Raw genomic sequence first — 20,739 nt, forward strand, 5'->3', positions numbered from 1 at the left:
CCTTCCTCTGCTTCTCGTGGTGCTGGGACAGCATCACCCCATCACTCTGGAGTTCCCCCCATGGCTCTGCCCCCACCAGAATGCCTGTTGCAGCATGCAGCTCTGAAACAGCAGAGTGCTGCCCGAGCTCATTGACATGGGTGCACAACAAACACCCTGACAGCAGGGTCACAGGGACCCCCTGGCAGCAGCTGTGAGGGTGCATGGCCACCTTCCTGCGGGCCCCGTGCACTCCAGCCCAAGTGCACTGCTTGGCCAAGCACACCAGGACTGCGGGCAATCCAACTGCCAGCACAACCCTCCAGCCCCATCTGTCCATCCCTGCCCAGGCGAGGAGCAGCCAGCCATGGGCAGGTTTTCCCACTGACGGCAGCGAGAGCCAGACGTAGTTCCTCTCCACAGGGCCACCACAATGGTTCTGGCCACTGTCGGCCACGGGAAGATGCCTAGCCCTGCCACAGCTGCACGTGTCCAAAGGAGACACCTGGACTTTATATAAAAACCACAAACATTTCTGCACACGCACGCGGGGACGCAGGGGCGAGTCGCTGCCCAGCCCAATGCGGGCCGAGCGTCCCATCCCGCTCCCTCCCCGGGGACACAATTCACATTTTCAACATACCAAAAATGAACCAAGCACAGACACACAGCACATGCTGCGGGGTCGCTGCGCCGGCACCGCCTGGCTGCACACGGGGCTCCGGGTCCTGCAGCGGGACATCACAGTGAATCGGGGCGCAGGGGGGCTGTGGCTGCCCCCTTCTACCCTCTGCATAGAGGGGGGCCGGGGCCCCGCGGAGCCAGCAGAGCCAGGGCCACACCAGCAGCCAGAGCCAGGCACTGTGTCCATCTCTGCAGCAGGGACGCTGGGCTGGGGGACAAGTCCCACGCGTCCCTGGAAGGCACGCAGCACCCCTAGAGCCTCCAGTACCGTCCTGAGGAGCGGGGCCAGAGTGGCCGAGGTGATGCCCAGGGAGCTCCCGGGGAAGCCGAGCCCCGCTGGCTGGGTGGGTGCCACAGCAGCGCGCGGGCTCTGGGCATGCACACACAGACAACACGGAGCCCAGCTGTGGTGCCGCGGGCCGGCGAGGCTCAGCAGAGCAGAAGTGGTCGTGGGCGAGGGCTCGGCTCTCATCCCCGTCACACCACCGAGTCCTGGATCTCGGAGCCCAGGCGCACCCGGGGTCTTTGGCAGGCGGGAGACACCTCCACGAAGCTGTCCCGGACATGGAGGGGCCTCTTCTCCGACTCGGAGAAGGCGCGTGGGGGGCCCGGGGGCTCATGCACGGGGGTGCTGACGATGTAGTTGTCCTGCAAGGCCTGGTAGCCCTTGTGTTCGGGTGCCGTGCTGGGCAGGCTGCTGCCGTTCAGGGGCAGGCTCTCCACCGGCTTGCGGGGCGGCTTCTGGTGCCGGCTGGGGTCACCAGGCTCCAGCAAGGCTTTCATGCCATCACGGTGCCGATGCAGAAGGAAAAGGGCCAGCACAAGGACGGCTGCCGCGAAGAGCACACACATCACCAAGAACTCGGTCCAGTAGGTCTTGCCATCCAGCCGGGCTGCGGTGCTGCCCACCGCTGAGGTGCTCCGGGATGTGCTGACTGTCTCCAGGGCATCCCGGCCGGTGGCCACCTTCCTGCCAGGGTTCAGTGGCCCGTGGGCCAGCTCCTGCACACTCACACAGTAGCTGGCCATCAGCTTGCGGAAGCCCTCTTCCAGCGACCAGCACTCGTAGGTGCCCGCCCGCTCGGGGCTGCCCACCAGGATGAGGGCCCCGTCGGGCAGCACCAGGTAGGAGGCGTTGATGGGCACCCCGTCGTGCAGCCAGCGCCGCGAGGCCAGGTTGGAGAGCAGCTGGCACGGCAGCGGCCGCACCGCATTGGGCAGCAGCTGGATCCGCTGGCACGGGGTGCCTGAGGCTGCGGAAAGACAAGGCATGGGGATGTCAGTGAGGCCATGAGGACCCAGCTATGGGCAGGGGGGGTGATGAGGGGTGCTGAGAGGGAGCCTGGGACACATGGGAGGCCCTGGGACAGCGGTCCCAGCCCCACAGCAGCACCCACAAGAGCTCACCTGGGGGCAGGAGAATGCGGGGACGGGGCTGGGACGCATTGGCCAGCTGGCAGAGCCGCTCCGTGTCAGCGTCCTCGATGTCCTGCGCCCAGAGCCTAGGGACAGAGAGGGGTCAGGGCAGGGAGTGGGTGCCTCAGGGCGCAGGGGGATGGAGAGGGGGTACAGCACTTACTGGGGGTGCGCTGGGGGGTGCAGGGTGGCCCTGCGGCAGGCACCCCGGCTCCAGGCGCAGAAGGGATCCCGCGCCAGCACACACTCCCCACAGCTGCGGTACAGGCTGCAGTTGGCGAAGGGCACCTGAGCCACTGCCGTGTAGGTGGCTGCATAGACCAGGCCCTGTAGGAGGGGGGAACAGGGGGGTCAGCAGGTAGCCCTGGCCCTGGAGCCAGGCAGCCGGGTTGGCTCCTGCACACCCCTACCCTCCCAGGCTCCCTGGCCCCCCAGTCCACAAACAGGACCTGGTCCACGCAGTGCAAACCCACAGCATCCCCCCCCTGCCCCAGCCCCCCCAGCCCGGCTCCTGCCTGGTCCTGGTCCAGCAGCAGCTGGAGAACGGGCTGGCCAGCGGGGAAGAGGCGGATCTCCTCGATGATGTGCACCCCGTGGTTCACACGCACAGCCTTGTGCAACCGACCATCATCTGCAAACACACGCACCGTGCTGAGCAGGGCCAGGGGCACACAGCGCGCCGGCACCCACCCCATCGGCAGCCCGCAGCTGCACCCACCTGTGCCCAGGAAAAGGACATCGTAGGTGCTGTGGAGGCCCTGTGCGCGGTGGACGCCGATCTGCTGGTAGCGCAGGCGGCTCTGCAGCAGCAGCGGCTGGCTGCGCACGGGGCTGTCCATCAGGAAGTGGTCCTTGATGAAGTTCAGCACCCGGTCCGGCATCTGGAGGGACGAGTTGATCTTCAGGTGCCGCGTGTGGCTGGTGATGCACTGGGGAGAGAGGAAGGGGCTTGGCTGGGGTAGGTGGGCAGCTGTGCCATGGAAGCTGCCAGGACAAAGGGAGTGCAGAGGACTGCTCTACATCCTGCACTCGTGCAGGGTCTGAGGAGGCACCTACCGTGCCCGGCCGGGGCTCTGGCACAGGGCCGGTGTCCGTGTACCACTGCTGCGTCTCACGGTTCACCTCCTTGTAGAGCCCGCTGAAGGCTCGCTGCACACTGCGCATGGGGAAGGCGCACACGGCTGAGCTGCCCAGGCCACCCTTGTTCCTGGCAGGGGAGAGGCAAAGCCCACACGAGATCAGGCATGGCAGCTCCACTGAGCCCCCTGCACCACCCCGGGAACCTGAGCACGGCTGGAGCCATCCCACATCTCCGAGTGCCTCGCGGTGCTGCAGGCAGTGGCCCCAGATCCCCTGCCCACTGCTCACCACTGCGAGGTGAAGACTCCGTAGAAGAGCGTCTCCCTCCAGTGCAGCTCCCCCGGGGTGAGCACAAAGATATCTTGCACCACGTTGAAGGGAAAGCCGTCCTCGGGGTGTGAGCAAAGCAGCTGTGCCTTCAGGAAGGTCGTCCACCGCCGCTGCAGCACGCGCTCCCCACCCTGGTCCCCCTGCATGGCACAGTGGGTCAGGGCGCAATGTCACGGCCGCCTGGCAGCGGGGAACGGAGCAGGAGTCCGTCTGTCCGTGCAGCAGTGCCAAGGCCCCAGCAGAGCAGCCCCGGTGTTGGGGAGGCACAAGTGAAGCAGCATCCAAGGCACTCAGGGGAAGGGAAGAGTGACCCAAGAGGACTCTGGCAAGGGGGCGGAGGAGATGGGGAAGGGTCGCTGCCACCAGCGGGGCTGGCTGGAGCAGTGAGCCCAAGCTGCAGCCCTGGGCTGAGCACTTTGGAGCTTTAACTGCCCCAAAGAGGTCTCCCACAGATGTTGGTCCCCTCCTGGGGTGCCCAGGAACTGGGGGACAGATGGGCAGGGTGGTCCCACATCCCCCCAACCCCAGCAGTGAGTGGCATCCTGGGCACGGCCCTCTGTGCACATCCCGCTTCCCTGTGCCCACCTTGCACACACGTGCAATGCGTGAGACGATGGTGTTCTCGAAGTAGTCAAACTCCTTGCCGGTCTCACTGAAGAAGAAGTAGACCTTGTCGTCATCGCCCTCAGGGTTGCCGGCAGGGAGGCTCTCCCGCAGGTAGGCTGAGCCCACGAAGACCGGGTCTGGGGACACAGGCACCCTCAGCATTGCCCCACCGCTGGGGCTGGCCCTTGTCCCCACGCCTCCCCCATCCCGGGGGTTGGAGACCCCGACCCACCGTGCCAGCCCCGGCTCTCACCCTGCAGCCAGTTGAGGGAGTTCTCTGTCTTGAGGGCAATGCGGCTCTCCTGGCTGCGGTAGATGGTCGGCTCGTTGCCCTGGAAGTTGCTGACAGTCCCGGCGTAGAGCTCGCCGTCTGCCAGAGAGACAGTCCCGCTGGGACCCAGCACACACCACCCGGCACAGCCCCGCTCCCCTGCTGGGGTCCCAGCTGGCCTGGCCCCAGTTCAGCCCAGCTGAGCAGCTGGGGCGCTGCAGAGAGGGCGAGGGTGCCACGGCAGCGTGCCTTACCGACCATGACGGCTGTGGACCGGTACTCAGGGTCAAAGGGGCAGCGTCCCTTCCCATCCTCCAGCAGCACCTTCCCTGATGCGTCCCGCTCCAGGCTGAAGTGCTGGACATTCTGCAACAGAACCAGGCTGTCACCCCTAGCACCTGGGACCCCCGCTGCAGGGCCCTGATAGCAGAGAGGAATCTGCATCCCCAGTGGGACCCCCTGGCCCCGCTCCCTGTGCTCACGATGTAGGCGCAGGCAGGACTGAAGGCGCAGGTCCCACAGGTGTAGAGGTGGGTGCTGTTCAGCTGCAGCAGCATCTTGATGTAGTTGTGGCAATCTCTCTGCAGGAGTGAGAGGACCCCAGCTCAGCCCTCCTGCCCACACGCACCCCGGCACAGGGCACAGCACTCCTGTCACAGCCCCCAAACACCCACCAACAGTGGGGCTCACCTGGGGGTCCTTGCCCTTGAACACGCACTGCTTCTTCTTCTCCTCATCTGCACTCCACAGCAGCTGTGGAGAGGGGACAGTCACTGAGAGCCCTCTGTCATGAGCTGGTCCCCACACAACCTCTCCTCAGGCTGGCAGAGCTCACCCCAGCGTCAGTGTCCTCCCCACCTCCATCATGCTGGCAAGGCAGCTGCTGGCTGGGGCCAAGCACCCCACCCCCTGGGGCATCTGCCTCCTATCTGTCCTGAGCAGCTCCTGAACGCGTGGTGGCTTGCACAGACCCCAAATTCTGCCAGGGAGCGTGGGGCAGGGGACTTGGTGGCTTGGTGCTGGTTTGGTGCCCCCTTCCATCCCTGACGGCAGCCCAGCCCCAGGGGGTCCACAGTCCCGTGCTGGGTTTGGCCCCCAATCCGTGGGCTCACCCTGCGAGCCGGTGCTCCGGGCTGGAAGTGGCTGGTGTTGATGGCGACAAGCAGCTCGCGCGCTCCCAGGTACAGGGTGCCGCCGTCCGGGCTCAGCAGCAGGGCCGTGTAGTTGGACACGCCAGGCACCTCGAACCGCTGCACAACCCGCTCGGCCGAGTCTGGGGACCAAAAGCAATGGGCATCAGCCTTGCACAGCCCATGTGGGCCAGCACCCGACCCCTCAGGACCCCTGCACCATGGCTCACTCCTGGCCCCTCTGCACGGAGCTGCCAGGGCCGGATCCGGCTCTCTCCACGTGGTCAGATACACGCAGCACTGCACCACAGTGAGCCGTGCGTGGCCACGATGGTGCTCAAGGGCAGCCTCCTCGCTGCCGCCAGCATGAGCCACTGCCGTCCCTGCGGCCGCGACAAGCACCGGGGCACGCTGCAGCAGCCCTGCCGGCACTGGGCACCACAGCCAGGTCTGCACTCGCTGGCCACGCACAACCCCGGGGCTTCGGCATCCCAGCCTGGCCCCACAGGGACCCCAAGCTTGCAGTGGGGAGAGGTGGGTGCCGGGACCGGCTGCCCACCCCGTGCTGGACACTGGGGCAGAGGCTGCTGGCTGAGTCACGGAGCACCCGTGCGCCCTTCCCGCGTGGGTGGCCTGGCCCCGGAAGCCTTTCCTCTCCCGCAGCCACTCTGAATCAGATGGGCCCGGCTGTGTCAGCGGGACACGTCGGGCTGACTCACGCTACCAACTCCCTCACCCCTGACAGCCCAGGGACACCCTGACCTTCCCCGACCCCCTGCCCGCTCCCAGATCCCTGCTGGGGCAGCCCCGGGGCTCCCGCAAGCCCCTGCTTGGTGCAAGCCAGTAGAAGGCTCAAGGTGCTGCGGTATCAGCAGTGCTGCGGGGTAGGACCCTGCTCCTCTCCCCGTCCCCGGTCACTCCACGAGCCCTGGCTACCGCTGGACAGGCCGGCATCTCCCCCGTCCCCAGGGGCTCAGCACCAGCTCCAGCTCTGCAGCAGCACAGAGGGAGGGATGCTGACCCACCCAGGGCATCCTCCCCCAGGAGTCCTGCACCCCAGTGCTGGGGCAATGCCACAGCAGGCATGGCCCACTGCAGGCAGCGGAGGGGCAGCGGGGGCCCCTGTACCCCGCAAAGCTGTGCTGGCCTGGGGAGCTGTGGGAGCCTGTGCTGGCTGCCAGGGGACCTGTTAGGACAAGACCTGCTTCTTCCAGACAAACCTGCTGGAGGCACATCCAGCGCTTCCAGGGGAGCAGCTCGCCAGCTCCTCCCTCCCACCAACCACAAGCCCCACCAGCCGTGCTCCCCAGGAGCCACCACCGGGTGTACCCTGCCGGCTGGCCCGTGCCCCCCACCCAGCTCCCACCGACAGCCCTGGGGGTCCAGGTCGGGACCCCTGTGTACTGCACATGAGCTGCAGCCCCTGCAACCAAAGCAGCCTCTGCAGCTGGGCAGAGCTGGGCCAGAACCGGTTGGTGCAGGCAGGGCCGGGCAGTGCGGCTCGACATGGTGTGGTACCGCATGGCACGACGCCGAGCTGAGCCGTCCTGCTGGCTGCTGGGCCTCCTGTCCAGCTCAGCGGGTCCCAGATCTGCTGGTGCCACCACAACCATGGCCAGCGGTCATGGGAGCACGTGGTGGGGCCATGTCCACGCCGACGAACCGCAGTGTGCTGAGCCAGGGAGCACTCCCAGCTGCCCGCGCCGGCCCGGCCCAAACCACTGCACCCTCCCAGGCTGCCCCGCCAGCAGCCAGCACGGGACAGGCTCCGCTGGCCGGCAGCAGCTGGATTTGGCCACCTTCTGCTGGCAGCACAGCCAGCCCGGACACACGTGGGCGGCCCCTACCACACCACAGCCCCAGCGCCGGACGATGGAGCTGGGCCCAGCAGCTGCCTGTGGAGCGTGCCCTGCTGCTCACCCACCACACGCCAGCTGCTGGGGGGCTCTCTGCATAGCGAGAGAGGTCTGCAGATCAGGCCCCCCACTTGCCAGGGGCTCTGCCTGGCCCAGTAGCCTCCCGGCTATGTTCCTTCTGGCCCTTGCCCCAGTGCAGCCCTGAGCCCTGATAGGACCATGATGCTGACGGGGGCTGCGGTGGGTCCTGGAGCAGCCCGGGGCCAGGCACAGTATAGCAAGGGGCTGTGCAGAGCCCTGGGGAAACAGCCGAGAGAAGAGGGGGCCCACAGGCACCCAGCTGCCCAAACGAGGATGAAACAGCACAGCAGAGCGGGCAGGCAGAGCCCCCCCGGGCTGGTTCACCCCATCCCACACTCACACTGAAGGCGGCTGCCACCACTGCCCTGCGTGCAGGGACACGAGCACCCCCGGGTGTCCCAGACGCACTCCCCCCCTCAGTGCGCGTCCCGATCCAGGGAAGCATGCCTCTTTGCCCCTGCCCGCCATGCACGCAGCCCCACCACAGCCGCGGGGCTCTGCCCTGTTCGAGCAGACCAGCCCCAGCAACCCACTGCCCGGGGGAGCCCCGCTGCCCTGAGCCCCAGCCCCACGGCAGGACACGAGCCCCGGCTTGCCAGGCAGGCTGGCAGCATGTTGTGCAGCCTCAGCACCGACGGCTGTCACAAGGCGTTTCCACGCCGGGCGTGGGGAACCCCGCGGGGGGTGGGGGGTGGCCGGGATGCTCAGCCGTCCAGGGAGAGGGGGGCACGGGGGGGACCCGCCGGAGCCCCGTGGGTGGACACTCACCGTGGGCAGCGGACACTCACCGTAGGGCAGGCTGACCCGCGGGACGCGCTCCTGCGCCGCAGAGAGCAGCAGGGCCGCCAGCACCGAGTGCGCCACGACGGGCAGCGCCGGCCGCGCCGCCATCCCGGGCCGGGCCGAGCCGGCCGGGCCTCCGCCGCCTCCCGCGAAGCCGCCCGGGCGCTGCAGACCTGCGGGGAGAGAGGGGCTCAGCGGCTCGGCACGGCACGGCACGGCACGGCACGGCACGGCTCGGCTCGGCCCCGCCGCCCGCCCGGCGCCGCCCCCGTCCGCCCCGGCCCCGGGGCTGCCCGCCCGCCCGCTCGGGCACCGGGGCGGGACCGCGCAGAGCCCGGCCCAGCCGTACCGAGCCAAGCCGGGCTGCACCGAGCCGTGCCGGTGCCCCGGGCGGGGCGGGCAGCTCGGAAGAGGAGGCGGCCGGTTTCCCGTCGGGACCGCCCCCGCCCCGCCCCGTCGGGACCCGCTCCCGGGACACCGCGGCCCCGTGTGCACCCGGTGCTGCGAGCTTCCCCGCGGGGCACTGCCGCTGCCCACCGGTCCTTCCCGGGCAGCCCCGGCGGGCAGCAGCTTGGTCACGGTCCACAGGGGCCGGTGCTTTGTCCCACGCACTAAGGGCAGCCGCGGGGCTGCCCCGCACCCGCATCCCGGCAGCAGGGAGAACCGGCTGGGCAGGGAGTCCAGGGATGCCTGGCCCGGGAAAGGCTGGCCTGGGGGTGTCTGTCCCTGGGATGGCTGGCCTGGGGGTGTCTGTCCCTGGGATGCCTGGCCTGGGGGTGTCTGTCCCTGGGATGCCTGGCCTGGGGGTGTCTGTCCCTGGGATGCCTGGCCTGGGGACAGCTCAGCCTCAAGGCTGCTGCCAGAGCCCGTGCGGGGAGTGCTGTGGCTCCCACAGCCCCCCAGCTCATGCTTCCCACCATCTCCGCTCCTTGCAAAGGCTCTTCCCAGCTGGCTGGCATGCTGCGGTCCCTGCTGGGGGGCTGCGGTCCCTGCTGGGGGCTGTGGCCTCTGCCCCAGCACAGCCCAGCACTCCCTGCCCTCCCTCCAGAAACTATGGGCTGCCACGGGGCACAGCACGGCTGGGCAGTGGGATGCCTGTGCCAGCCCCGCCCCCCATGGGGCAAAGCTGGCCAGCACCGCTGCCCGCACAGGGCAGCACCCAGGCAGACAGGATGCATCCCTGCCAGCCCCAGCGCCCTGTCCCTGGAGGCTCCGGGGTGAGCAGGGCCCTGGCAGGGCCGCAGCATGGGCCGGCTGGCGTGGGCATGCTGTGGGGTGGGCAGCGCTGGGCAGCACCCTCCAGCTGGGCGCACAGTGGGCTCTGCACCCCAGCCAGGGTGCGGGGAGAGCTTGCAGCCCCCGGCAGAAGAACATGCAGACCCCCGGGAACTGCCCGCTCGTCCAGTGGTTGCCATGGCAATGTGCTATTAATGACAGCTGCTTATTTTGCCATGGCAACGGGGGGAAAGGGTCTCTGCTCACAGCAGGCAGCTCTCCTGGGGCTGGGGCCACCCCACCACTGCCCTCCCCACACAGGGCAGAGCTCCACACCACCCTGCTTAGACAGCCCTGGCCCCACAGCCCTGGGCTATTGACACCCCACTGGTGGGGTCCCTGCAAGCCCCCGCTTAGGAGAAGTGCTCCCCACACTGCTCCATGCTCTCCCCACTCAGCACTGCCGGATGGCACCCGCTCCCCAGGCCATACCTGGCTCCCCAGGGCTGGGGCTGCCGGCAGTGTCCCTGCCTCCCTCCTCCGCTTGGCTCCCTTCCTGCTCCCACTGCACTCGCCAAAGCCCAACAGCCCTTCCCGGGCTGGGGACAGCCCCACTGCCTCCACCACACCTGCCTTATCAGCACCCTTTGCCCGACAAGTGCCACAGACGGGACAGGGCTCTGCGTCACTGAGCCGGGAACGTCACCTTGAGTGGAGCAGAAGCAGACGCTCACCCCTGCAGCCACAGCCCCCCCGCACCCCACAGCACCCCGAAGGTCCCTGGGGGGCTCTAGGGACCTGACCACTGCCTGTGCGTGGCTGTGGGAGCACAGTGCCAACACCATGGTGTGATGGCATGCGGTGACGGGACCCCCCCCGCAGGGAGGCCAGCTGCTGTCGGGCAGGCAGGGAGAGCAGGCAGGGAGGGCAGGCTGGGCAGCGAGCAGGCAGCAGAGCGAGGCCAGAGCCTGTGCCTTTAAGCGCGGGCCGCGAGGCACTCCCCACCACTGCTGGCAGCCAGGCCTGTTTACGACAAACTCCCATTTATCTCCTCCGCCTGCCCACGCAGCCTGCCAGCGTGGGGCAGCGCCAGGGGCACCCTGCAGCACCCTGCCCTGCCTGCCCACCTGCGCAGGCGCAGCGCCCGGCCGGGCCGGCGTGTGCGTGCCCTGCGCCGTCGGGCAGGTACCTGCACGCAGCATCCGCGCCACCACCCCAGCCCACCCTCCCGCCCACAACAGTGGCTGGCGGTGGGGAAGCTGCTTGGGGTGCCAGGCCCGGGCACCACCAAAACCTATGGCCTGGGGTCACCAGGCCGGTGGGGTGGTGGTTTCAGCATCAAATTCCCACGCCAGCGCCCTCCACCCGGTTCCCGCAGGCGGCGGGTGCCTGGGAAGGCGGCTGCAGAGCTGGGTGCTGCTGCCTGCCAGGAGCAGAGCTGGGGCTGCATGCGCCCTGCTGCTGCTGCTGCTGCTGCTGCCTGCTCATGCCTTCCTTCAGCCTGCCCCAGCACAGGCAGCAGCGCAGGCACATCCCCTGCTCAGAGCCCCGCAGCCGGCTCACACGCAGCCTACGCACCCGGGTTCTTCCTCCCGACCCACATCTGGGGCTCGCACGCCCGCCCCCGGCTCGGCTCTCTCCAGAAGGCTGCCAGACACCACCAGGCAGCTCCCCCTGGTGCTCCCCCACCCACGGCCTCTGCTCGGCCGTGCACACGCGCAGAGTGTGAGCGCGCTTGCACGCACACCTGCAGCCGCGCAGGCTCCCAGGCAGTGCTGATTCACGCACAGATGCTCCCAGACCCAGCTGCGCAGTGCCAGCAGCCCCGAGAACGTGTCCCGCTGGAGCTGGGCTGCCTCGGCAGGGAGGAGGCACACCGCCTCTGCTTCGCTGCACCCCAGCAGCCCCGGCAGAGAGGCCTCGCTCGGACGAGGGGAATGGGCAGGAGCCGCTGCAGCCTCCAGCCTGTGGCACAGGAGTGCAAAGCCTGGTGCTGGACCTGGTGCTGAGCCCACGGGGTATGGCCAGCCAGGCAGAGCATCCACAGAGCATCCTCCCCGTCCCACGGGCACCAGCCATGCCACCCTGCCCAAGCCAAGGGCCCTGCTCTCTGCCCCTTCACAGCCACACAAAGCCTGGCTGTCCCTTGTGCCCCCAGCTGGCTCTGACCCCACTGGCAGGACCTCCCGGCCAGGACCTCCCGGCCAGGACACTGGGGTTTGTCCGATGGCAGCACGCAGCCAGCCCCACGCTGCCCCACAGCATCCCCTTTACGCGGTGCAGGGTGCACTGCAGGGGTCCCTGGACCCAGCCCACTGGGCACCACACAAAACACACCCATACCGTCACTCCCATCACTTCCCTGCCCTGCGGTCCTGTATGGCATCAGGCTCAGCTCTGAGGCCTGTGGGGTATCCCCATGATGCAGCTCTCCCCTCGGTGCCAGCACCCGCCTGCACCCGCACGCTGCCTGCCTGGAGGCTGCAGGACACTCGAGGTGCTACCCTGGGCCCCCACTGCCTGTGGGGCACCCCTGGCACAGGGCAAAACAGGCAGCGAGCCCCCCTTGGAGGGCAGGGACATGGCAGGCTCAGAGCACAGGCCCTTCTGCAATTGAGGGTGCAGGAACAGGGGGGTCCGGGCTCAGGGATGTGTGACCCCTTCACAGCCATCCCCAGCCCCACAGAGCCCCAACCAGCGTTGGGCTCTTCAGCCCCGCTCACCCTCAGCCTGGTGGCACCCCCACTGTGGTGCTGCCTCGGGGGGAGCGGGTGCCGGACCCCAAAAGTAGCCACAGTAGCAGCTGGAGCAGACACCGGGTACCAGCGGGGAGACTGTATGGCCTGTGTGGCCACAACTGTCCCCGCGGCCCCAAGCCCAAGGGCTACCTTGGTACCTAACAGCATCATCAGGTGCAGTGGCCACATGCCTGGCACACACAGCACGTGTGCAGCCTGCAGGTGTCCAGCACACATACACACATGTGGGACATGCCACACACACATGCCCCATACCTGACACTGAGCGTGCACACACGGCAACCCATAACCCAGGTCCAGAGCACTCCCAAGCACTTCCGTACCCTCAGCCAAGCACCGTGCGTAATGCACACCTGACACATGTAAACACACGCAGGGAGGCTTACAGGCTGTACACACCCCAGATGGGAAACACACACCTGGAAACACCCCTGCGGGAACAGCCCCATGCTGCAGGGCAGGCTGCCAGCCCCACAGCCACCCCGAGCATGCCTGCCCCCTGCACGCGCACACACACGCGCACACACACGCACACATGCATATGCACACACACATGCACGCTTGCACACTTACACTCGCACACATGCATCCCCAGGCCTTCCCCCCTCCCCCTCACACACGTCCCTCGGGGAGCCCCGTGCACGGACACGCACAGCCCTTGCACAGCCCCTGTGCACGCACACACGCCCCCGCATGCTGCACGGGTGTACGCAGACCCTCGCACGAACCGTGCACACGCACACACAGCCCCCCTCGCACGCAGCCGCCCGTGCGCACCCCCTTGCACACGCACGCACACACATACTCGCACATACGCCCCGCACGCCCCCGTGCCCGGTGCCCCCCGCCCGCCCGCTGCTCACCGGCTCGGCGGCGGGTGCGGCGGGACCCGCCGGCAGCGGGGGCGGCTCCGGGGTCCCCGCCCGTGGCGGGGCGCGGGGCGGCTCCGGGCGGCTCCGGCGGCTCCGCCCGCCGCTCGCAACAAAGGGCCGCCCCGCCCGGCCGCCCCCACCGCCGCTCCCGCCGCCGGCCGCCACCGGCACCGCTACCGCCACCGCTACCGGCACCGGCACCGCTCCCGCTGTCCCGCCCGCCGGGGGGGCCGGGACCGGGGAGGGGGGGGGGGCGGTCCCAGTTCTGGGGTGCGGGAGGTGAGGGGGGCTCTGGCTCAGCGGCAGGGCAGGGGGAGCCGCGGAGGGGGGCCGGCTGGGGTGTCCCCTGCCCCCCCGGGGGTGACGCTGGCCCACCCGGTGCCCCGTCACCCTCAACGCAGCGAGGGGCCCAGCAGCGCCGTGGGGCCGGTGCAGAGAGTGGCTTTGGGGGGCGGCAGTGTGGGGGAGAGCCCGTAGGGAGAGGGATGCTGGGGGGGGGTGCAGCCCTGGGAGCAGAGGTGTTGGTGCTGTGCAGCAGCTGCAGGGTTGGTTGCCCAGTGTGTGGCATTGCTGGGGGGGTCCTGGGGGTGACATTGCCTGGGCATGCAGGCATCGCTGGGGGGTCCTGGGGGTGACAGCCGGCTGCTGGCGCTTCAGGGTAACTCCTGGCTCCAGGCATCTCACGGCGATCCTCAGTTCTACGTGGTTTGGGGTAGCCGGTGGCTCCAGGTGTCCCTGTGGTGACACACTGGGAGTTGGATGCTGCTGCTGGGTGGGCATTCTGCTGTCCCAGGGTGTGAGGAGCCAGGCAGCAGAAACCGATGGCCTTGGCAGGGGCTGGCCCGTGCTCTGTCACAGAGTGGGGGGCAGCCATGCCCTGGGTACAGAGGGGTAAGCAGGGCAGGGGGCTGTGTCATGGATCTGAGCTGGGTAGGGGACATAGCTATGCTCCAGCAGGCAGGGCCCCCCCCCCAGCCCCAGAGCAGAGCTGCCAGCCCAGCTGCAGCAGCAGTGACAGCCCTCCCCCAGAGCCAGTGTCATGGCCACCGACCTGCCAGTGGGCACTGGGCCAGGTGGGGTCCCAGGCAGGGGTCCCAGGGTCAGCCAGCCACGGCCCTGCATCCCCCTGCCCGTGTGTCCTTCCAGTGCGGCCACGCAGTGTGCAGTTTACATCCCTTCTCCCGTTCCTGAGAGCTGCCATCTGCCCGCTTGGACCACCAAGCCCCTCGGCAGCCCAGCTGCTCCGCCTGACGTTGCACCGTGTCCCCAGAGCAGCTGTGCCACCTTGGCTCGTGCGGCACGGGCAGCACTTGGCCGTGCCACTGGCACACACACAGCGGCTCTGCTGCAGGCAGCTGCCTGCTCTGTGCACCCCTGGGCCTGGGGGGGGGAGGCGTGGGGACAGGGTGTGGGGTTGCTGGTTGGACTCCACAGCCTGTGTCATCCCTGGCCCACGTCACAGCCCCCCAGCCCGCAGGCCAGCAGCTCCCAGCAGTGCCAGTGAGGGAGGCCCACGTCTGGGGGCCGTGCAGTGCCCCACTGGGCACACAGCTCCCTTCAGCCCCCCTGGTGCCCCCCTCCCGGGGCAGACGTGGGGCTGCCTGCAGGCAGCGGTGCACGCTTGGACAGACACCACCACCCCCCTCCAGGTCCTTGCTCATTCTCGGGCAGGGGTCTTGGTGTCCCTCCCAACCTGCTGGACACGTCACTCCCCAGAGGCCCCGGCTGTCCACAGCCAGCCCCTAGGGACCCTCCTGGGGCCAGCCGCGCTCGGGGGAAGCTGGTTTGGCAGCAGCCTGGGGCGTGTGGATTGGGCTCCGGCCAGGGATGGACTTCTTTGTTTGAAGGCAGCCCTTCCCTGGGACAGTGCCACATGGCCGCTCTCATCAGCGCCAGCAGAGCCTGTGCTCCGTGGGGGGACAGCCGCCGCGCTGGCGTGACCTCGTCCCTGCAAGAGCCGCGGTCACTGGGTGGCTCTGACCGCGGGGCCGGGCTGAGGGCAGCTGGGGGGGCCAGCGCTGCGGCCGAGCACAGCTGGGCAGCCCCCCCCGGGGCACTGTGCTGAGGGGGCAACTCCACCCACTGCCCGGCTGTGGGGCAGCCCCAGCTGTGCTGGCCATGCGGCTGCAGGGCTGCTGGCAGGACTGGGCGCCACAGGGAGGGCAGTAGGAGCGGGGATGCCCAGGACCCCAGCACTGCTGGGGAGCAGTGGGTGTCAGCCCCCCCTTACTGCTGGCAGCCCCGCAGGCTTCTGCTCTGGTTAATGTTAAAGCCAGGCAGACGTCAGCCTGCCCAGCCCTGCCTCCCCCAGCCCCTCTGCCTGGGCCCGCAGCTCCAGCAGGACTGTTTTTCCTCCCAGAGCGGGATCTGCCCGTCCCCTGTGGCTAAAAAAAGCCATCGGCTTGGCCCACGCAGAGGGACAGCAAACCTCCTGGGCTCAGCAGCTGCCTGGCTCCTGGGCACGTTCTTGGGGTGCCCCTGGGTGGCGTCACCCCCCTCCTCCCCATGCTGGGGTCAGGCGAGGAGAAGGTCTGCCAGGGAAATGGCAGCAGCTGCATTTCCCCACAGCCACCCGTCCCGGGGGGTCCCGCGGGGTCCAGCTGCCCTGAGTCACGCGCTGGCAACGTGCAGGATCACTCGCTTCTATGTAGGGAAAGCCTGAGCTGGGTCCAAGGCCTGGCCTCAGCGGGCAGCGTGTCCCCGACCCTGAGGTGCTGGGGGGGGCGATGTCCCTTTGCTCTTTGCTCCTTTCCTAGGAACAGGGACAACCGCAGACCCTCCCGCTCCTCACACCCCACGCCGAGGAGAACCCGGGGGGAGGGGGATGCACGCGGGGGCGGGGGACACGACCTTGCGTGCCCGCCCGACGCCTGCTCCCAGGACCCCGGTGAAAGCTGATTCCGGGCTCGCCGGTCACCTTGTGCTTTGGCACCGGCTGCACCCAGCAAGTGGCATCTCCCCCCCGCCCCCACCCACCCGCGGAACAGGGGGGCACCCTTCCGCCTCGCGACCTCTCGGAGAGCATCACCCCCGTGGGTGTTTTGCGGATGGGGTGCGCTGCGTGATGGGGGGGTGGGGGGGAAGCCGAGGCCCGGGATCCCCACGGGGGGCCCTGCGCAGGGCCCCACGGGGGGGGCCGGGGCACGCACCGCCCCGGGGCGGAGCGAACCGCGTCCCCGCTCCGCCGCCCCCGGCGCGTCCGCCCCGTCGCGCCCCGCCATGGCCGCCCGCTACCTCCGCGCCGCCCCGGCGCTGAGCCGCCTGGCCCGCTGCCCCCTCCCCGCCGCCTCCGTGGGGCAGCGCCGGCACTGTGAGTGGGGGGTGACCTTGGGGGGGTGGCGGGGGGGGCTCGTGCCCTTGGGGACGGAGAGGGCGGCCGCTCCCGCCCCGAGTGGGGCTTGCACCAGTCCCGGCCCCACCGAGGGGTCTGCACGCTGGGACCGCTCGGGTTTCTGGTTTTTTTTTTTTTCGGGGGGGACGACGGGATTTTGCACCTGGATCCGGCCCCCGGCTTAGAGCCCGTCCCGGGGCGTGGGGGGCTTTGCTCCCGGTGACGGAGGCGCGCGGCGCTTTGCTCCCGGTCCTGGCTCCACGTGGGGGTTTGCAGCCCGACCCTCTGCCGGGTTTAGCCCCCAGGAGGGGGTTTGCTCCCGGTGCCGGTTCCACGTGGGATTTTGCGCCGCGGCTCGCACTGGCTTTGACCCTGGACGAGCTTGTTCCTGGTCCCGGTCTCACGTGAGGTTTTGCCACCCAGCTTGGCACTCAGAAGGGTTTGCTCCTCGTCCCGGTCCCACGTAGAGTTTTGCAGCCTAACTGCACCCAGGTCCCACCCTGGGGGGGGGGTTGCCTCTGGTCCAGGTCCCACATGGCATTTTGCAGCCCGACCCACGGCCAGGCTTGGCACCCAGAGGGGTTTGCTCCTGGTCCAGGTCCCGTACAGGGATTTGCAGCCCAGCCTGCATCCAGGTCCAGTGCTGAGAGGCGTTTGCTCCTGGTCCCAGTCCCGGGCTGGGTCTGGCCCAGGAGGGGTTTGCATGCAGTCCTCCTCCGGGTCTCACGTGGGGCTTTGCACCCGGGTCTGCCCTGAGAAGGGTGTGCAGTCCACTGCCACATGAGGGGAGCACCTTGTGTGCACCCTGACCTGCACCCAAGCCCTGCCCCACGCAGGGTTGGCATCATGAACTGGCCTAAATCCCAGAGGGGTTTGCACCCCGACTTGCACCCATTCCTGCACGGGTGGCACCTGACCCCTGCCCAGCGGGGCCTCGTGGTCCCCACGGGACATCTCCTGGCCCCACGCCAGGGTGCAGAGCTGTGGGGCTGGCTGTGCGCCCCTAACGCCATGCCACCACTCCCCAGATGCCGACAAGCGGATCAAGGTGGCCAACCCGGTGGTGGAGATGGACGGAGATGAGATGACACGGATCATCTGGGCCTTCATCAAGGAGAAGGTAACGGGGTCCCGCCTGGCGCACAGGCGGCTGGCGCACCAGTGGAGCTGGCGGGTGTTGTAGAGGGGAACAGGTGGCTGTTGTACAGGGGAAGGGCAGTCCCTGTGCGCTGCCCTCCCTGTCCCTCCATCCGTCCTCTGTCTGCCCGTCCGTCCTCTGTCCGCCCGTCCGTCCTCTGTCAGTCAGGAAGCAGGTGGCGAAGTCAGCACAGCTTCCGGCAGGACCTGGAAGTGGGGAGGTCCCAGGCAGGGGGGACTGTCCTGAGCAGGGGGGACCGTCCCGAGCAGGCAGCCGTGGCTGGGCTCAGGGCTGGGGCTGTTCCCTGGGCACCCCACACTGTCCCCCTGCTCTGATGCTTTCCTGGGACCCCCCAGCTCATCCTGCCCAACGTGGACGTCCAGCTGAAGTATTTTGACCTGGGTCTGCCACACCGGGACAAGACAGACGATCAGGTCACCATCGACTCGGCGCTGGCCACCCAGAAGTACAGCGTGGCTGTGAAGTGTGCCACCATCACGCCGGATGAAGCCAGGGTGGAAGGTGGGCAGGGGGTGAGGGGCCACGGTGGGGGTGGTGCTGGCAGCCCCGTGGGGTGCTGAGCCCCCCGTGTGTGCCCAGCCTTGCCGGGTCAGCAGTGCCTCCCCCCCAGCTGGCTCAGGTTTCTGGTGCATCAGGGGCTGCACTGCTGCCTGGGCTGGGGGCCCCCTCACCACCCTGGGGTGCTCGGGGTGCTGTGGGGACCCCACAGGTGCAGGGCTGGGGACAGACTGGCCTCTGCCCAGTGCCAGTCACGAGCCCGTGGTGGCTGCCCCTTTCCTTGGCTGGCCGGGCAGTGGCACTCTGGCAGCAGCCCATGGCACGGAGGAGCGGAGGCGGGCAAGCAGGGGCTGGGGTGACTGCTGGGGCTGTGCCTGGCCGGGGGGTGTCCCTCGGGGGCCTCACCTCTGTGTGCTACAGAGTTTAAGCTGAAGAAGATGTGGAAGAGCCCCAATGGCACCATCCGAAACATCCTGGGGGGGACGGTTTTCCGGGAGCCCATCATCTGCAAGAACATCCCCCGCCTGGTGCCTGGCTGGACCAAGCCCATCACCATCGGCAGGCATGCCCATGGCGACCAGGTGAGCCCCCTGCAGCGGCTGCCTGCGGCGTGGGGGTGTCTGGCAGCTCCTGTCAGACCCTGCCCAACCCTCTGCCCTGCCCCTTGCAGTACAAAGCCACCGACTTTGTGGTGGGCAAGTCCGGCACGTTCAAGATGGTCTTCACACCGAAGGATGGCAGCGGGGTGAAGGAGTGGGAGGTGTACAACTTCCCCGGCGGCGGCGTGGGCATGGGCATGTACAACACGGATGAGGTAACAGGGTGGGCTGGGGGCAGCAGGAGAGGTGGAGCAGCATGACCTGCCATCTATGGTGGACCTGGCCAGGCTGGTGGGACAGGGGTCCCACAGGGGTCTGTGCATTTCCCTTGCAGTCCATCTCGGGCTTTGCTCACAGCTGCTTCCAGTACGCCATTCAGAAGAAGTGGCCTCTCTACATGAGCACCAAGAACACCATCCTCAAAGCCTACGATGGGCGCTTCAAAGACATCTTCCAGGAGATCTTCGATAAGTATGGACTTGGCGGAGCTCAGGCTGGGGCAGAGATGCCTGGGCGAGGCTGGCTGCCCCTCCTGGGCGGGGCATTGCCCAGGGGTGACACTGGGACTCGGCCAGGTACGGCTGACGCTCCCCTCCCTGGGCTCCCAGGCACTACAAGACAGAGTTTGACAAGCTGAAGATCTGGTACGAGCACCGGCTCATCGATGACATGGTGGCCCAGGTGCTGAAGTCCTCTGGCGGCTTTGTCTGGGCATGCAAGAACTATGATGGGGACGTCCAGTCAGACATCCTGGCCCAAGGTGGGGTGGTGGGAGAGTGTGGTGTGGGGCAGGTTAGGGTGGGCTGCATGCACCCCCCCTCCCAGGGCCACCCTGACCTCGTCCTGCCACAGGCTTTGGCTCCCTGGGGCTGATGACCTCTGTCCTGGTGTGTCCGGACGGGAAGACCATCGAGGCTGAGGCAGCCCACGGTACCGTCACCCGCCACTACCGGGAGCATCAGAAGGTGGGTGCCCTATGTTGGCGGTGAGCTGCCCGCGTGCTGCCCGCCCCAGGCACTGAGCGCTCTCTCCATTCAGGGACGACCCACCAGCACGAACCCCATCGCCAGCATCTTCGCCTGGACGCGTGGCCTGGAGCACCGGGGCAAGCTGGACAGTAACCCGGAGCTCATCAAGTGAGCAGGGTTTGGGTACCCCAGGGTGGGGGGTGTTGCCAGCAGCCACCCCTGGTGCCAACCACCCCGGCCGCAGCAGTGCCGGGGTCCACAGCACAGGGTGCCGGTGAGGTGCTGGCTTTGCTAGAGCCGTGTGCTGTCCTGCTGTCCCCAGGTTTGCTCAGACGCTGGAGAAGGTCTGCATAGAAACGGTGGAGAGCGGGACAATGACGAAGGACCTCGCTGGCTGCATCCATGGTCTCGCCAAGTACGTGTGGCTCCCGGGGCGGAGCAGTGAGGGGGAGCCGCTTGCCACGATGGCAGGCTGGCCATGCAGGGTGGCCGCTGGCCTCCAGACTGTCCCTGGGGACTTGGGGTGTCTATTTACAGCTCGTGGGGTCGGGCTGTGCCTGTGGCTGGGCAGGGGCCACGTCCCGCGCCCAGGGCAGTGCTGCCAGCCCCAGCTCTGCCCTGCAGCCAGGCTGGCTGCTGCCTGTGGTGGGAGTGGGCAGGGTACCCCCCTCCAAGGCTGTGGGACCCCTCCAGCCCCTCTCTGTCCTCCCCCTGCAGTGTGAAGCTGAATGAGCACTTTGTGAACACCACTGACTTCCTCGACGCCATCAAGAACAACTTGGACAAGGCCCTGGGCAAACAGTAGTGGGACGGCAGGGCGGGGGGCACCCATCCCTGGTGTCACCCAGATGGATGGGGACCCGCCCCCACTGCTGGCTCACCGACACGGCTCAGGAACAGTTGGAATAATTTTTATAAGCAGTTTTCTTACGAGTGTTTTTAAAGCCTTTCTAGCAGGGTTGTGTAGGAACTGGGGAGGGGGGGGAACTGGGGTGGGGGGCTGTTCCACACCGATCCATGTACCCTCCCACCTCGTGGTGCCAGCAGCCATTAAACACCTCACCGGCCAGCGGCATGTGGTGGTGGCACGGCTCTCGTGGCGTGGGCATGGGGGGGAAGGTG

The 20,739-nt window shown here is 68.2% G+C and overlaps 2 protein-coding genes across 2 annotated transcripts; one reads left to right on the forward strand and one right to left on the reverse strand.

Annotated features, from left to right (window-relative positions):
• Positions 1-470: 470 nt before the first annotated feature.
• Positions 471-8,436, reverse strand: SEMA4B (semaphorin 4B). The gene is made up of 14 exons (XM_037395843.1): positions 8,222-8,436; positions 5,479-5,639; positions 5,057-5,119; positions 4,849-4,947; positions 4,621-4,732; positions 4,349-4,465; positions 4,075-4,232; positions 3,448-3,629; positions 3,136-3,286; positions 2,798-3,008; positions 2,595-2,710; positions 2,243-2,406; positions 2,071-2,165; positions 471-1,916 (listed from the first exon to the last, which is right to left on the reverse strand). The coding sequence occupies exons 1-14, from the start codon at positions 8,322-8,324 to the stop codon at positions 1,141-1,143; spliced, it is 2,508 nt and encodes an 835-aa protein (XP_037251740.1). The 5' UTR covers positions 8,325-8,436; the 3' UTR covers positions 471-1,140.
• A 7,823-nt stretch (positions 8,437-16,259) lies between these two features.
• On the forward strand, positions 16,260-20,543 carry IDH2 (isocitrate dehydrogenase (NADP(+)) 2). The gene is made up of 11 exons (XM_037394850.1): positions 16,260-16,372; positions 17,422-17,513; positions 17,888-18,053; positions 18,471-18,631; positions 18,721-18,864; positions 18,984-19,120; positions 19,258-19,409; positions 19,502-19,614; positions 19,688-19,785; positions 19,940-20,032; positions 20,335-20,543. Exons 1-11 carry the CDS (start codon positions 16,282-16,284, stop codon positions 20,420-20,422), a joined length of 1,335 nt encoding a protein of 444 aa, XP_037250747.1. The 5' UTR covers positions 16,260-16,281; the 3' UTR covers positions 20,423-20,543.
• Positions 20,544-20,739: the final 196 nt, after the last annotated feature.

The sequence above is a fragment of the Falco rusticolus genome, chromosome 7, assembly GCF_015220075.1.
Source record: "Falco rusticolus isolate bFalRus1 chromosome 7, bFalRus1.pri, whole genome shotgun sequence".
Taxonomy (NCBI): domain Eukaryota; kingdom Metazoa; phylum Chordata; class Aves; order Falconiformes; family Falconidae; genus Falco; species Falco rusticolus.

Excerpts from the sequence above, each read along its gene's own strand:
- SEMA4B (XM_037395843.1), bottom strand. The coding sequence starts at position 8,324 with ATGGCGGCGCGGCCGGCGCTGCCCGTCGTGGCGCACTCGGTGCTGGCG. Across the intron at positions 4,733-4,848 it reads GTCCTGCCTGCGCCTACATC|AATGTCCAGCACTTCAGCCT; the intron begins GTGAGCACAGGG and ends GTTCTGTTGCAG. Across the intron at positions 3,630-4,074 it reads GCATTGCACGTGTGTGCAAG|GGGGACCAGGGTGGGGAGCG; the intron begins GTGGGCACAGGG and ends TGTGCCATGCAG.
- IDH2 (XM_037394850.1), top strand. The coding sequence starts at position 16,282 with ATGGCCGCCCGCTACCTCCGCGCCGCCCCGGCGCTGAGCCGCCTGGCC. Across the intron at positions 18,054-18,470 it reads GGATGAAGCCAGGGTGGAAG|AGTTTAAGCTGAAGAAGATG; the intron begins GTGGGCAGGGGG and ends TGTGTGCTACAG. Across the intron at positions 18,865-18,983 it reads GCATGTACAACACGGATGAG|TCCATCTCGGGCTTTGCTCA; the intron begins GTAACAGGGTGG and ends TTTCCCTTGCAG.